Source organism: Gymnoscopelus microlampas, assembly GCF_963454915.1.
Source record: "Gymnoscopelus microlampas genome assembly, chromosome: 18".
NCBI lineage: Eukaryota > Metazoa > Chordata > Actinopteri > Myctophiformes > Myctophidae > Gymnoscopelus > Gymnoscopelus microlampas.
The window spans coordinates 27,126,349-27,144,110 of record NC_139955.1 but is presented as its reverse complement, the minus strand read 5'-3'; the positions used below and the strand labels follow the sequence as shown (position 1 = coordinate 27,144,110).

Here is a 17,762-nt window from a genome sequence, read left to right as displayed (position 1 = left end):
GTGTACCGATTTGGGGGATTTTGGGCCAAAATTTGTAGGAGAACTGTTCAAAAATGTGTTTTGCACAAATCGGCCTCCTGGTGGCGCTATAACAGGCCCATGTGAAAAATTTGGAGCAGAGGTTCGGCTTTGGCATCCAGGGACTGTGTGTGCACAGTTTCGCTGCGATCAAGCGAACGGTGCCAGAGATTAGCTGTACACAGACAAGACAGAATGACACACACACACACACACACACACACACACACACACACACACACACACACACACACACACACACACACACACACACACACACACACACACACACACACACACACACACACACACACACACACACACACACACACACACACACGGACGGACGGACAGGGGGTAAAACATACTCTCTCGCCATGCCTTTCGGCCTGGCGGAGACAATAAAGGGCGTATATACTTTAAAAGGATTAATTACCTATACCTAGCAACCTTTAAGTATCGCAGAATGTTTTCCACAATGTTTAAACATGTACACTGAGATCTACTAAAGCATATACTTTTGAATTGAAGATGGGGCAATCTATGGTGAGAAGACGAAATTAGTCTGGTATAGTCATTTTATGTCAGCTAACGCTTTGTCACTGATGTTGTGTGGTTGCATAATCTTTTATCCAAATACATTCTATGGTCATTCTCAGCACTCAGCGGTGCGGATTTTGGTATTTATTTGTTTAAATGTTTCCAAGTCTTATCTGGTCAGTGCAACGTTAAGTTGGATCGCTTGGTGTCAGTGTAGGTTGCTTTAATCGTTGGTCTCTTCGTCACAATATTTTGGGACCTCCTCTAATAACTGACTCGTTTCTGCAACGCCACAATTACGCGTACGTTTGCTGTTCACACGGACTATACTTAATTTTCATCACCCTGCAGAGAAAGAATACATTGATTGATTGGACAACATTTTGGAATTTGACATACAATGCGTGATAATTCCGCAACACCTTTAGGACCATTTTTCTTTTAACCTGTCATCATGGAACAAAGAAAATGGAGGGATGTATGGTGGTGGATCGCCTTTATTGTCGTGTTGGATATGATGTGTAGCGGAGCTTCAGCTCAAATTAGATATTCTATAGCTGAGGAAGTGAAAGAAGGGACCGTTGTCGGGAATATAGCTAAGGATTTGGGTCTAGAAAAAACTATGTTGAAAGACCGAGGATATCGAATTGTTGGTGGATCTACTGAACCCCTCTTCGAGGTCAATCAAAACGATGGTTTATTGTACGTGAAGAGAAAAATTGACAGAGAGCAAGTGTGTGAACGGAGCAGTACGTGTTTGATCAACCTGAAAACCGTTTTAGAGAATCCGCTTGAGATCCATTATGTTGCAGTTGAAGTGCTCGACATAAATGATCACCCTCCCATCTTCCCCGAGAAAGGGAAGCTACTAGAGATTTTCGAATCCGTATTACCAGGAGCCAGATATCAGCTCCTAGCTGCTCGTGATCCCGATGGAAGCCAATTTTCAGTTCAACAATATAAACTCAGTCATAACGAACATTTCAGAGTGGAAGTTGAGGACAGAGGGGAAGATCGTAAAGTGCCATTTTTAGTTTTACAGAAACAGCTAGATAGAGAAACTGCTGAAAAACATAGGCTTCTGTTGACTGCCATTGATGGAGGCAAACCGCCAAAGTCTGGCAACTTAGAAATACACGTGGACGTACTCGATGTTAATGACAACTCACCAGTTTTCGGCAAAAAGACATATTCTACATCACTAAGGGAAAATGCTGCTGCTGGTACTTTAGTCATTCAGGTCAATGCAACTGATTTGGATCAGGGTGCCAATGGTGAAATAGCATATTCATTTGGTAACGCAGTTGATTTAAGATTACTGGATATATTTAGTGTGAATCCCATCACTGGTGAAATCAAAGTCAATGGTTTGATAGATTTTGAAGAAAGTAAGAGCTATGATATTGACATACAGGCTTCTGATAAAGGACAAGTTCCTTTAACAGCTGATCAACGCGTACGAATAAGTATAATTGATATTAATGATAATGCACCTGAGATAGAAGTGACATCATTTTCCAACTCTGTTCCTGAGGATGCAAGGATTGGAACAACTGTGGCTCTGATAAGTGTTACTGATCTGGACTCTGACATCAATGGAAAAGTAATTTGCACAATCATAGAAGATGTTCCTTTTACTTTATCCCCGTCACTTCAAGACAACATGTTCGCTGTAGTCACTAAGTCACAGTTGGACAGAGAACACAGGTCTTTGTATGATGTTACAATAGTTGCAAAAGATGCAGGTGAGCCATCCTTGATATCCGAAAAGAAAATAAGTATTGTTGTATCAGACGTGAATGACAACAATCCACAGTTTACCTCGAGCCCCTATACATTTTATGTTCCAGAGAATAATGCTCCAGCTGCATCTTTATTTTCAGTCAAGGCCTCTGACCTTGATGAGGGTGATAATGCTGTTATTTCATATCATATTTTGAGACATGGAATTGAAGGAAACAAACTGGAATCAATACTTAACATCAATTCTGAAAGTGGAGATATTTTGTCACTAAAAAGTTTTGATTTTGAAACTTTGAAAACATTTCAGTTCCAAGTTGTTGCCACGGACTCTGGAACTCCACCACTAAGCAGCAACGTCACAGTAAACGTGTTCATTCTGGATCAGAACGACAACGCTCCAGTCATCTTATATCCGGTCAGTGCTAACAGTACTGCTGAAGGTGTGGAGGAGATTCCTCGTAACGTGAACGCAGGACATTTGGTGGCTAAAGTGAGAGCCTATGATGCTGACATAGGATATAATGGCTGGTTATTATATTCCCTGCAAGAAGTTACTGACTACAGTCTGTTTGGTTTGGACCGCTATACAGGACAGATAAGAACACTTCATTCATTCACAGAGACAGACGAGGCTGAACATAAACTGGTCATACTGGTAAAAGACAATGGTAATGTTTCACTCTCGGCAACAGCTACTGTGATTGTCAAAGTTGTGGAGCCCAAAGAGGCTTTTGCTGCTTCTGATTTTAAAAGTACAGCAAAGGATGAGGACGAGAACAATATGGCCTTTTATCTGATCATAACGTTGGGTTCAGTTTCAACACTCTTTCTCATCAGCATAATCGTTTTAATCACAATGCAATGTACTAAATCTACAGACTATTCCTCTAAGCATTTACAAGAGGCAAATTATGATGGAACACTGTGTCACAGCATCCAGTACAGATCTGGAGACAGACGGTACATGTTAGTTGGACCTAGAATGAGTATAGGTTCTACTATTGTTCCGGGGAGCAATGGAAATACACTAGTGGTCCCTGACAGGAGGCGTGCATCTGGTGAGGTAAGGAATACACATGGTTTCTACAGTTGCTGTGTTATTGTGGATGGATTACACAGGGATATTATGTGTATGCATTGAAAGCTTTGCATTTGAGCAGTTTGCTTTTAATTTGGCGTTTTATCCAAATTATACATGAGCATACATTAACCCCTGTCAATGTATAAATATAGTTATATTGCATCAACACCTGTTGCTTTAGTTTTTCTTTGCTATTATTTCAATAACTTTAGATCAAGTTGAAAAGAGTAACAGTTATTGAGATCCAAGTATTACAGAATTGGAGCGATACTCTTCTTTAAAGCATATGCTCAGTCTAAAAGGGAATGACTGATAGGTTAAAGTTAAAGTTTAAGTTGATTCATTGAGCTGATTGGTTAACTGCAAATTGAAAGTCTGATTGGCTAGGTGGTTAGAATGGTTGAATGAAAGCTTTTGAAGGCGTGGGAAAGCTAAAGTGACAAATCCCCAGAATAAGAAGGCGAATGAATTCTGAACTTCCGCAAAAGCTTTGGACTGATTATAAACTTTAATAATAATACTAATACTACTACTAATAAAAATAATGATAATGATAGGCCTACTACTAATATTGCTACTACTACTACTATTACTACTACTAGGCTACTACTACTACTACTACTACTACTACTACTACTACTACTACTACTACTAGGCTTTTCACGGCAATCGGACACTGCATTCATGATGTGAAGCATTTTGTTCCAATGTTGCAATTTGCGTAAAATTTGGATAAAATCGGAAGGAGTAATATAAAAAAATAAGTCGGCCTCCTGGTGGCGCTATTAAAGGAAGATGTGAAAAATGCAGGGCAAAGGTTTTTCCTTGACCTCTACGGAGTGCGTATACAAAGTTTTACACAGATCGGTGCAGTTGTAGGTAAAAACATGAATCGGCCTGTTATAGCACCACCATGAGGCTGATTTGAAAAAAGTCAAGTGGCATTTCTTTCTCGGCCTAGTGGGAATGTGCATGCAAAATTTCACGGAAATTGCATACTTTGTTCATGATTTGAGGCATTTTGTTCAAAATGGAGCACTCCTGCAAACTTTGGAAGCCAATTTTAGCCATTCAGGATGGAATATGAAAAATCTGAAAGACATTTTTCGTTTTATGACTATAGAGATACTGTGTACCGATTTGCGTGATGTTTGGACAAAATCTGTAGGAGTAATGTCAAGAAACGTGTTTTGCACAAATCGGCCTCCTGGTGGCGCTATAATAGGCCCATGTGAAAAATTTGGGGCAGAGGTTCTGCTCTGGCATCCAGGGAGTGTGTGTGCACAGTTTCGCTGCGAGCAAGCCAACAGTGCCGGAGATTAGCTGTACAGACAAAAGACAGAATGACGGCACGCACGCACGCACGCACGCACGCACGCACGCACGCACGCACGCACGCACACACACACACACACACACACACACACACACACACACACACACACACAATAATGAATATGCTAATTAATAATAATAATTGGTCTCGTTAAGTATGGGTTTTCTGATTATATATTCTTTGGCACCTTTTCTGTTAATATTATGGCACATGTTGCTGTTTCGTTTTGCTCGTACTAACTAAGTTACATTGTACAATTCAAAACTGTAATATATAAAGAGTTTGCGTGGTGGCAGTGCCCAACTAGAATCGAACCTCAAATATAATTGTCTCCGCCAGGCCGAAAGGCATGGCGATAGAGTATGTTTTGCCCCCTGTCCGTCCGTCCGTGTGTCCGTCCGTCCGTGTGTCCGTCCTTCCGTCTGTTAACAGCTAATCTCCACCACCGTTGACCCAGTCGCTGTGAAACTGCGCACACACACTCCTTGGATGCCACAGCAGAACCTCTGCCCCACATTTTTCAGATCAGCCTGTCATAGCGTCACCATGAGGCAGACTTTCGCTAAACACATTTTTTTATATTACTCCTACAGATTTTGTCCAAGAAACATGCAAATCGGTACACAGTATCTCCATAGCCATGTGATCAACACAGATCTGTCTTATTTTCCATATTCCATCCTGATTGGCTAAAATTGGCTTCCAAAGTCTGCAGGATTGGTTCATTTCGTACAAAATGCCTCAAATCATGAACGCAGCATGCGATTTTTGTGAAATTTTCCACGTAGATTCCCACTTGGCCCAGGAAGAAATGCCACTTGAAAACGTTTAAATCAGCCTCATGGTGGCGCTATAACAGGCCAATTCACGTTTTTACCTATAACTGAACTGCGTGAAACCTTGCACTCACACTCCCTAGAAGCCAAGGAAAAACATTTGTCCTGCATTTTTCACATATGCCTTTTAGAGCGCCACCAGGAGGCTGAGTTTTGTAAAACACATGTTTTGCTCTTACTGCTTCAGATTCTGTCCAAAAATCACGCAAATCGGTACACAGTATCTCTATAGTCATGTGATCAAGAAGGATGTGTCCGATATTTCATATTCCATCCTACTTGGCTAACATTGGCTTCCAAAGTTTGCAGGATAGGTCCGTTTTGAACAAAATTCCTCAAATCGTGAACGTAGTGTGCGATTTTCGTGAAATTTTGCACGCACATTCCCACTAGGCCGAGGAAGAAATGCCACCAGCAAGTCTAATTTAGCAAACCACATTTTTGGAACAAAATGCCTCAAATCATGAATGCAGTGTCCGATTGCCGTGCAAGGCCTAAGAAGAAATGGCACCCTTTTCACATTGGCCTATTATAGCGCCACCAGGAGGCCACAATAATCTACCTGACCTGGCGGAGACTTGTGCTCCGAGGAGCCCTAGTTTGGGCATGAGTCTGTGTCCGCCCTCCTTTTCTTGTGCATGAGTATAACATTTACAAGCTGAAGCTTCAAGTCTAATCTACGCTGTGTGGTACATGCTGCTGCTGCTGCTGCAGAAGGCATTACACGTGTTGCTGTCCTTGGTGCTGAAATACACTGCATGATGGCAGTTGGCAAACGTTTGCGTGACAACGAGGACGCATGAGAGTGAGAATGCGTTGAGGAGATAACATTTAATTCATTGAACTGCTGGATCTCACGATAACCAGTAACGTGATTTATTGGTATAGAATCCAAGTAGAATCTACATTGTTTTGATTTTGTTGACAGTATTTAACTTTTATTTGATATGGTTTGTGTTAACACTATCCTCGTCATATATTGCAGGTTTTCATTCTATCACACGGTGTCAGTGTAGGTTGGGTACAGAGTCGTGCTTTCGTCACGATATTTCTATAGGACGCCCATAGGGCTCGTTGATTCTATAACGCCTTAATTACCAACGCGATTGCGGCTGACAAGGAATATATACATTTTTTATTTTCACCATCGAGAACGTGAACCTTGGACTACCTTTTGTAATGTGACATACAATGACTGCTTGAAGTGATCTTCGCCTTTAGGATAATTTTGTTTTTAACCACTAATCATGGAACAAAGAGGATACGATACATGGAGGGAGATACGGTGGTGGATTGTCTTCACGATCTTGATGGATATTTTGTGGAGCGGAGCTTCGGCTCAGATTCGATATTCTATATCTGAAGAAGTGAAAGAAGGGACAGTCGTTGGGAATATAGCTAAGGATTTGGGCCTCGATAAGACTACATTAAAAGACAGGGGATATCGCATTGTAGCAGGATCAGTTGAACCTCTCTTTGAGGTGAATCAAAATGATGGTATATTGTACGTGAAGAGAAAAATTGACAGGGAGGAAGTGTGTGAACGGAGCAGTACGTGTTTGATCAACCTGAAAACGGTGTTAGAACACCCATTAGAAATACATTATGTCGCGGTGGAAATACTTGATGTAAATGATCACGCTCCCACTTTCCCAGAGAAGGAGAAAAGGCTTGAGATTTTTGAGTCCGCAATGCCAGGAGCGAGATTTCAGCTCCAAGCTGCGCGTGATTCTGACGGCGGCCAGTTTTCTGTTCAACAATACAAACTTGGCCATAACGAAAATTTTAGAGTTGAAGTTAAGGACAGAGGGGAAGATCGTAAAATACCATTTTTAGTTCTACAAAAACAGCTGGATAGAGAAACGGTAGGGAAACATAGGTTTCTTCTCACAGCCATTGATGGAGGTAAACCGCCCAAGTCTGGTACTTTAATAATTCACGTGGATGTACTTGATGTTAATGACAACTCACCTGTTTTCATTAAAGAGACGTATGCTACATCAATAAGGGAAAATGCTCCAGTTGGCACTATAGTGATTCAGGTCAATGCAACGGACTTGGATCAGGGTGCCAACGGTGAAATAACATATTCATTTGGAAACGAAGTAGATTTAAAATTGTTGGATTTATTTAGTGTGAATCCCATCACTGGTGAAATTAAAGTCACTGGTTTGATAGATTTTGAAGAAAGTAAGAGCTTTGATATTGATATACAAGCTTCTGATAAAGGACCAGTTCCTTTAACATCTGACAAAAGCATAACAATAAGTGTAATTGATGTTAATGATAATGCTCCTGAGATAGAAGTGACATCATTTTCCAACTCTGTTCCCGAGAATGCACGGATTGGAACAACTGTAGCACTCATCAGTATTACTGATTTGGACTCTGACATCAATGGCAAAGTTATTTGCACAATCAAAGAAGATGTTCCTTTTACGTTATCCCCGTCACTTCAAGACAACATGTTTGCTGTAGTCACTAAGTCACAGTTGGACAGAGAACACAGGTCCTTGTATGATGTAACATTAGTTGCAAAAGATGCAGGTGATCCACCCTTGACATCTGAAAAGAAAATAAGTGTTGTCGTTTCAGACGTGAATGACAACAATCCACAGTTTTGCTCTAGCCCATATACATTTTATGTTCCAGAGAATAATGCTCCAGCTGCCTCATTATTTTCCGTCAAGGCCTCTGACCTTGATGAGGGTGATAATGCTGTTATTTCATATCATATTTTGAGACATGGAAGTCAAGATAACAAAGTGGCATCATTTATTAACATCAACGCCGAAAATGGAGAAATTCTGGCGTTAAAAGGTTTTGATTTTGAAACTTTGAAAACATTTCAGTTCCAAGTTGTTGCCACAGACACTGGAACTCCACCACTAAGCAGCAATGTAACAGTGAATGTGTTCATTCTGGATAAGAATGACAACGCTCCAGTCATCTTGTATCCGGTCAGTGCTAACGGTACTGCTGAAGGTGTGGAGGAGATTCCTCGTAATGTGAACCCAGGACATTTGGTGGCTAAAGTAAGAGCCTATGATGCTGATATAGGATATAATGGCTGGTTATTATATTCCCTGCAAGAAGTTACCGACCACAGTCTTTTTGGTTTGGATCGCTATACCGGACAGATAAGAACACTTCGCTCATTCACAGAGACAGACGAAGCTGAGCACAAACTTGTTGTACTAGTCAAAGACAATGGAAACGTTTCACTCTCAGCAACAGCTACTGTGATTGTCAAAGTTGTGGAACCTAAAGAGGCTTTTTCAGCTTCTGATGTTAAAAGTGCTGTAAAGGATGATGAGGGGAATGATGTATCATTTTATTTGATGATATCATTGGGTTCAGTTTCTACACTCTTCCTCATCAGCATAATCGTGTTGATCATAATGCAGTGCTCCAAATCAACAGACTATTCCTCAAAGTATTTACAAGAGACAAATTACGACGGAACTCTTTGCCACAGCATCCAGTACAGATCTGGAGACAGACGGTACATGTTAGTTGGACCCAGAATGAGTATTGGTTCTACTATTGTTCCAGGAAGCAATGGGAATACTCTAGTGGTCTCTGACAGGAGAAGTGCATCTGGTGAGGTAAGCAATACAATACACATAACGGTATACATGGCTTCAACCCTAATTGCTTTTTTTTATGGTTGGTTACTTTGAATAAGAGGATATACATCTGGGGATTTTTATATCTACATAAATTCCTATTAGGATATGAGAATTTCCTTTTTAAGTAGTGTCCAAATTAGACCTTGTGTGTGTGTGTGTGTGTGTGTGTGTGTGTGTGTGTGTGTGTGTGTGTGTGTGTGTGTGTGTGTGTGTGTGTGTGTGTGTGTGTGTGTGTGTGTGTGTGTGTGTGTGTGTGTGTGTGTGTGTGTGTGTGTGGCCGTGATATTCAAGTGTTGCTGTCCATGTTACTGAAACCTATTGCACATTAAAGGACCATGCTAGTGTCACTCCCTGCCTTTACATCGTCATATCTGCCACAGTTTACATAAAACCTGTACCATTCTCCACAACAAAAAGTGATTGTTTTTGTTACAGTTTGGTCAATACCCACCAAATGTACAGAATATATCTGAAAAGTTTTGTCAACATTCGATAAAACTCACCGTATCATTAAACACCATCTTAAAGCTAAGATATGAGTTCGAAATGCAGCCCTTGTAAGGAACTATTTTCCAAGCATATTGATACACCGATGCAAATTGGAATGGCTTGTAAAACATGCTCAGTAGTACATTTTGGATTGTGACTTTCAAAAGGGGTTCTTCTTATTATAGCTATATAACTTGAACGTCTCGTAGTGTTTTTTTTTGTAATGTTTTACCATAGTTTAAAAATGTTTGCTCAGATATAGTAGATACACAATAACTAAACTAACTAACAATAACAAACTAAGTAAATAACGAAATAAATACAAATTGGGGCAATCTCTGCTAATGGCTACAAGTCAAAATTAGACTGGTAGTCCTTTAAGGTGACAGCTGGCAAAACTCTGACAACATGGACTCGACATTACATTTGTAGAACTGTGAAATGCTCAGGCTATGGGTCGGGCTATGTCACTAACGTGTGGCAGCGTTTGTGCAAATATCGTTTTGACCTTCTCCGATCATTCTCAGCGGTGCAAATGTTGTTGATTCAGTGTTTGGTCTTCATTTGTTTGTTGAAATTGTAGTAAACTCTTATAGTTATGTATTGCAACGTTTCATTGTATCGCTTGGTGTCAGTGTAGGTTTCTTTCAGAATCGTCCGTTTCTTCGTCACAGAATGTTAGGTCCTCCTCTAATAACTGACTCATTCTTTCTGCAACGCCACACTTACTCGCGCGATTGCTGTTTACAAGGACTACGTGTTTTATTTTCATCATTGCAGGAAAGGCGTATGTTGGACAACGTTTTGGAATGTGACATAAAATGTCTGCTTAATTCAGCTACATCTTTAGAATAAATGTGCTTATAGCCATAATCATGGAACAAAGAGGATGCGAAGCATGGAGGGAGCTACGGTGGTGGATGGTCTTTACTGTCGTAGTGGATATTTTGTGGAGCGGGGCTTCTGCTCAAATTAGATATTCTATATCAGAAGAAGTGAAAGAAGGGACCATCGTTGGGAATATTGCTAAAGATTTGGGTCTAGACAAGAATATGTTGAAAGACAGAGGATATCGTATTGTGATTGGATCTACTGAACCCCTCTTCGAAGTGAATCAAAACGATGGTATATTGTACGTGAAGAGACAAATTGACAGGGAGGACGTGTGTGAACGGAGCAGAACTTGTGTTCTCAACCTGAAAACCGTGTTAGAAAACCCATTAGAAATACATTATGTGGCGGTGGAAGTACTTGATGTAAATGATCACGCTCCCACTTTCCCAGAGAAAGAGAAAAGGCTTGAGATTTCAGAGTCGGCAATACCGGGAGCCAGATTTCAGCTCCTAGCTGCTCGTGATCCCGATGGAAGCCAATTTTCTGTTCAACAATATAAACTCAGCCACAACGAACATTTCAGAGTGGAAGTTGAGGACAGAGGGGAAGATCGTAAAGTCCCATTTTTAGTGCTACAGAAACACCTAGATAGAGAAACGGCTGAAAAACATAGGCTTCTGTTGACTGCCATTGATGGAGGCAAACCGCCAAAGTCTGGCAATTTAGAAATACACGTGGACGTACTCGATGTTAATGACAACTCACCAGTTTTCGTCAAAAAGACGTATGCTACATCCCTAAGGGAAAATGCTGCTGCTGGTACTATAGTAATTCAGGTCAATGCAACGGATTTGGATCAGGGTGCGAATGGTGAAATAACATATTCATTTGGTAACGAAGTTGATTTAAGATTATTGGATTTATTTAACCTGAACCCCATCACAGGTGAAATCCAAGTCACTGGTTTGATAGATTTCGAAGAAAGTAAGAGCTATGATATTGATATACAGGCTTCTGATAAAGGACAAGTTCCTTTAACAACTGATAAACGCGTAAGAATAACTGTAGTTGATGTAAATGATAACGCACCTGAGATAGAAGTGACCTCGTTTTCCAACTCTGTTCCTGAGAATGCAAGGATTGGAACAACTGTGGCTCTGATAAGTGTTACTGATCTGGACTCTGACAACAATGGCAAAGTTATTTGCACAATCAAAGGAGATGTTCCTTTTACGTTATCCCCGTCACTTCAAGACAACATGTTCGCTGTAGTCACTAAGTCACAGCTGGACAGAGAACAGAAGGCATTGTATGATATTACAATAGTTGCTAAAGATGCAGGTGATCCATCCTTGACATCTGAAAAGAAAATAAGTGTTCTCGTATCAGACGTGAATGATAATAACCCACAGTTTACCTCAAGCCCCTATACATTTTATGTGACTGAGAATAATGCTCCAGCTGCCTCATTATTTTCAGTCAAGGCCTCTGACCTTGATGATGGTGATAATGCTGCTATTTCATATCATATTTTGAGACATGAAAGTGAAGAAAACAAAGTGGCATCAATTCTTAACATCAACCCTGAAAATGGAGATATTTTGGGGTTAAAAAGTTTTGATTTTGAAGCTTTGAAAACATTTCAGTTCCAAGTTGTTGCCACAGACTCTGGAACTCCACCACTAAGCAACAATGTCACAGTGAATGTGTTCATTCTGGATCAGAACGACAACGCTCCAGTCATCTTGTATCCAGTCATTACTAACGGTACTGCTGAAGGTGTGGAGGAGATTCCTCGTAATGTCAACGCAGGACATTTGGTGACTAAAGTGAGAGCCTATGATGCTGATATAGGATATAATGGCTGGTTATTATATTCCCTGCATGAAGTTCCTGACCACAGTCTGTTTGGTTTGGACCGCTATACAGGACAGATAAGAACACTTCGTTCATTCACAGAAACAGACGATGCTGAGCATAAACTGGTCATACTGGTAAAAGACAATGGAAACGTTTCACTCTCAGCAACAGCTACTGTAATTGTCAAAGTTGTGGAACCCAAAGAGGCTTTTGCGTCATCTGATGTTAAAAGTTTATCGAAAGATGAAGATGAAAACAATATGGCTTTTTATCTGATTGTAACGTTGGGCTCAGTTTCAACACTCTTTCTCATCAGCATAATCGTTTTAATAATAATGCAATGTTCTAAACCTACAGACTATTCTTCTAAGCATTTACAAGAGACAAATTATGATGGGACACTGTGTCACAGCATCCAATACAGATCTGGAGACAGACGGTACATGTTAGTTGGACCCAGAATGAGTATAGGTTCTACGATAGTTCCAGGAAGCAATGGGAATACTCTAGTGGTCTCTGACAGGAGGCGTGTATCCGGAGAGGTAAGCCATGTTTTCACCTAATGTGTTTTTACTTTTGTAGCGGTATGTTGCATGTTGTGAGGTTTTAAAAGTTCTTCCCTCATCTATGGCTTTATGTGACTGGTTACGTTCGCTGTCCATGGTGCTGACATGTTCCTAATGAAGGCCAGATATGTCAAATGTCAAAACTACAAATGGGTCAAAAACGTTTCGATTTTGACATTTGCAAGCCTTTTTAGCTTTGAATATTTTTTTGTATTTAATACTTATTCTTTGATAACAAGTAGGCTAGTTCAATTATAACTGGTCAAAATACATTTTTTTCAATTGAGCAGCCTTCTTGTCAACAATGTGTGCAACGTTTAGCATACCATAAGAGCAAAACATCATTTATCCACATTAATCAGTTGCTTCTAGGAGATCGTCCACACCACAGTGTGCTTAAAATGAAGTGTCGCTGTCCTTGGTGCTGAGATACGTTGTTTAATGGTATTTGGCAATAGACCCCTTAACAGACGATGTCACGCTGATAAGAAACAGTATACTTGCAACCAGTATGCGCTCAATGAAACCCATTCTGTCAGGTCTCGCTAGGACGCGCCTCACTAGCCAATGCACAAGAGGGGGTTGGGGTGTGCTGAAACCAGCGCACCCCGAAACAACAGGTTGGGAATTGGTTGCGTGAAACAATCACCTGTGCGTCCAGTCTCAATGTTAGTAAACAAATAATTGGTATATTTGCGTGACAATTAGGACATACAGTACATTTCAATTTATATAACTGTTATATCAATCAAGCAACGTCTCATGTCTGAAAAGAAAATAAGTATTGTTGTATCAGACTTGAATGACAACAATCCACATGTTTACTTCAAGCCCCTATATATTTTATGTTCCTGAGAATAATACTTTGGGTGCCTCATTATTTTCAGTCAAAGCCTTTGACCTTGATGAGGGTGATAATGCTCCTATTTCATATCATATTCTGAGACGTGGAAGTGAAGAAAACTAAACTGGCAAGTCTTAATATCAACCCTGACAATGGAGATATTTTGTCGCTAAAAGGTTTAGATTTTGAAACTTTGAAAACATTTCAATTCCATGTTGTTGCCACAGACTCTGGAACTCCACCACTTAGCAGCAATGTAACAGTGAATGTGTTCATTCTGGATCAGAACGACAACGCTCCAGTCACCAGTATCCACCTACTGCTAACGGTACTGCTGAAGGTGTGGAGGAGGTTCCTCGTATGTCAATGCAGGACGTGAGAGGCGAGCATATGATGCTGATGTAGGATATAACGGCTGGTTATTATATTACCTGCAAGTTGTTACTGACCACGGTCTGTTTGGTTTGGACCACTATACAGGACAGATAAGAATATTGCGTTCATTCACAGAGACAGGTGAGACGAGGCTGATCATAAACTGGTCATATTGGTAAAAGACAATGGAAACTTTTCACTCTCAGCAACAGCTACTGTGATTGTCAAAGTAGCAAGTAGTAATTGCATAATGTATCTACTGGGTCATGGGTTAGCAAACATTATGGCATTTTAAAGTTGTAGAAGACACTGCACCATGTGTCATCAAGCAAAGTCCCCAAAATGCTGTGTTGCTGTCCCTGGTACTGACACCCATTGTTTATTAGACTCTAATAAGCAATGGGTTTCAGTACCACGGTATGGTCAGACCATAGTGTTACTACATGTCATTTTCCATTGTATAAATCGACCTCATGTATGAACCATGACCATTTAACTCAGAATTGCCTTATTATTTTTATGTACCAGAAAATGTTTGTTAACATTACCTAAAAATCACTTTGTTGCACTCGAGCATCATATAACATTATACTATATATGTTCCAATCAATCCTCATCTGTGTTCTACTTCATTCATCTCTAATTGCGGGTTTGGAACGCATGGTGTCACTCTATGAGCGTAATAGTGCGTGCATGGGCTATTGGCTTTCGTTATTCACTTGCGTCCACCGTCCGCTCATTTCTTTGGTTGCAATGATGGAATCGGAAGAATGAAACGAGGTTGCTGTTGGCCAACGGTGTTGATGGGACTATCCGCATAATTAGTCATATAAAATAGAAATACACTGTAAATTGTGAGTATCAAGATTAGGTTTGGCAATGCCATCATAGTTCAATTAAATTGGATTATATGTCATCACTTCATCACGCCATGGAACAAAGAGAACGCAGGGTATGGAGGGTTCGACCTGGTATGGTTACCGTATTTACTGCGTTGGTTCTGTCCTGGAACGTGGCCTCGGCACAAATAAGATATTCAATTTCCGAAGAAGTGAAAGAAGGGACAGTTGTTGGCAACATAGCTAAGGATCTTGGACTGGATAAGAGCACACTGAAACAGAGAGGATATCGTATTGTGGCCGGATCAAACGAGCCTCTCTTTCGAGTAAATCAGGACGATGGTATTCTGTATGTAAACCGAAACATTGACAGAGAGGATGTGTGCGACCGGACCAGTGCGTGTCTGATCGACTTAAAAACGGTGCTAGAGAACCCTTTGGAGATCCACTATGTCTCGGTGGAGGTACTGGATGTGAACGATCACTCTCCCAGCTTCCCAGAGAAAGAGAAACGACTAGAGATTTTTGAGTCTGCTATACCTGGAGCAAAATATCAACTTCAAGCTGCGCACGACGCGGATAGTGGACTATTATCTGTCCAGCAGTACAAATTAAATCACAATGATCAGTTTCGTTTAGAGGTCAAAGATCGTGGAGAGGACCGTAAAACACCTATATTAATCCTTCAAAAGCCACTTGATAGAGAATCTGTCAAGAGACACATGTTACTGCTTACCGCAATTGATGGAGGTAAGCCTCCAAAGTCTGGAGAAATGAGAATTATTGTCGATGTGTCAGATGTTAATGATAACCCCCCGGTCTTTACAAAGGATTCATACACTGCAAAACTCTACGAAAATTCTCCTATAGGCACAACTGTTATACAAGTAAATGCAACGGATTTGGACGAAGGCTCAAATGCAGAAGTTGAATATTATTTTGGGAATGATGTGGATGCAAAGGCACGAGCGCATTTTGATTTAAATCTGTTGACTGGAGAAATAATTGTATCAGGAGTCATAGATTATGAAGAGAAGAGTAGATATGAAATTGACGTACAAGCGTCTGACAAGGGTACAGCTGCACTGACAACAGACAAAACAATTATTATTGAGATCATTGATGTGAATGACAATGCACCTCAGATCGAAGTGACATCTTTTTCTCGTGCCCTCCCAGAGGATTCCAAACCAGGAACCACAGTGGCACTGATCAATGTTAAAGACTCTGATGCTGGTCTCAACGGAAAAGTGATGTGTTTTATAGATCAGGCAGTTCCTTTTACACTAACCCCGTCCTTACAAAATAACATGTATTCTCTAGTCACAAAGTCACTATTGGACAGAGAACATCAATCTTATTATGATATTACAATTATTGCTAAAGACACAGGCCATCCACCTTTGTCATCTTTAAAGACTATAAGTGTACTTCTATCGGATGTAAATGACAACAGTCCGGAGTTTTTACTGAGTCCGTATACTTTCTATGTTGCTGAAAATAACGCACCCGGGGCGTCAGTTTTTTCGGTACAAGCCTCTGATCATGACGAAGGAGATAATGCTGTTATATCATATCACATTCCTAGAGAAGGACCCAATGAAAAACTTGCATCATTCTTAAACATAAATCATGAAAACGGTGATATTTTGGCGTTAAAAACCTTTGACTTTGAAACATTGAAAACATTCAAATTCCAAGTTGTGGCCACAGACTCTGGAACTCCATCATTAAGCAGCAACGTCACAGTGAACGTGTTTATTCTGGATCAGAACGACAACGCTCCAGTCATCTTGTATCCAGTCAGTGCTAACGGTACTGCTGAAGGTGTGGAGGAGATTCCTCGTAATGTGAATGCAGGACATTTGGTGACTAAAGTGAGAACCTATGATGCTGATATAGGATATAATGGCTGGTTATTATATTCACTACAGGAAGTTACTGACCACAGTCTGTTTGGTTTGGACCGCTATACAGGACAGATAAGAACACTTCGCTCATTCACAGAGACAGACGAGGCTGAACATAAACTGGTCATACTGGTAAAAGACAATGGGAACGTTTCACTTTCAGCAACAGCTGCTGTGATTGTCAAAGTAATGGAACCCAAGGAGGCCTTTGCAGCTTCTGATGTTAAAAGTGATGTAAATGAAGACGAGGAAAACAATGTGGCTTTTTATTTGATCGTAACGTTGGGCTCAGTTTCAGTACTTTTCATCATCAGCATCATTGTGCTGATTATAATGCAGTGCTCCAAACCCACAGACTATTCCTCCAAGTATTTACAAGAGCCTAATTATGATGGGACATTGTGTCACAGCATCCAGTACAGATCTGGAGACAGACGGTACATGTTAGTTGGACCCAGAATGAGTATTGGTTCTACAATAGTTCCGGGGAGCAATGGAAATACTCTAGTGGTATCTGACAGGCGGAGTGCATCTGGAGAGGTAAGAGGAATTCTTTGAGCAATGTAGTAAAAAACGCTCTTAGTATTCAGCTTGTCTCCCCCCCCCCCTCCATTTGTGAACTACATGTGTATATTGTGCCATCACAACAAAACTTTATCTCTGCCATGTTTGATATTAACTGAAATAACAATTGACCCTTTGTCAAGTCCTGCCCTGATTCCTCCCCTCTTCCGCAACCATTGGCTGCTGTTGCTTAGTTGGACAAATATCCCCTCTCTCCAACCACTACCATAGAAAAGCCTGTTGCCTGAAATTGAATGTATTCAATTCTTATTTTAAGCTTTGTCTTAGTAAAAAG

General features: G+C 40.6%; 3 protein-coding genes across 3 annotated transcripts; all 3 read left to right on the top strand.

Annotated features, from left to right (window-relative positions):
* Nucleotides 1–1,075: 1,075 nt before the first annotated feature.
* LOC311033987 (protocadherin alpha-3-like) lies at nucleotides 1,076–9,747 on the top strand (the record flags this gene model as incomplete). The annotated part of the gene is made up of 3 exons (XM_084041725.1): nucleotides 1,076–3,359; nucleotides 8,978–9,162; nucleotides 9,715–9,747. 3 exons carry the CDS (start codon nucleotides 1,076–1,078, stop codon nucleotides 9,745–9,747), a joined length of 2,502 nt encoding a protein of 833 aa, XP_083897851.1.
* Nucleotides 9,748–10,550: 803 nt separating this feature from the next.
* On the top strand, nucleotides 10,551–14,158 carry LOC311033986 (protocadherin beta-15-like; the record flags this gene model as incomplete). The annotated part of the gene is made up of 2 exons (XM_084041724.1): nucleotides 10,551–12,911; nucleotides 14,066–14,158. 2 exons carry the CDS (start codon nucleotides 10,551–10,553, stop codon nucleotides 14,156–14,158), a joined length of 2,454 nt encoding a protein of 817 aa, XP_083897850.1.
* A 927-nt stretch (nucleotides 14,159–15,085) lies between these two features.
* LOC311033985 (protocadherin alpha-3-like) lies at nucleotides 15,086–17,461 on the top strand (the record flags this gene model as incomplete). The annotated part of the gene is made up of 1 exon (XM_084041723.1): nucleotides 15,086–17,461. The coding sequence occupies one exon, from the start codon at nucleotides 15,086–15,088 to the stop codon at nucleotides 17,459–17,461; it is 2,376 nt and encodes a 791-aa protein (XP_083897849.1).
* Between the last annotated feature and the right edge of the window lie 301 nt (nucleotides 17,462–17,762).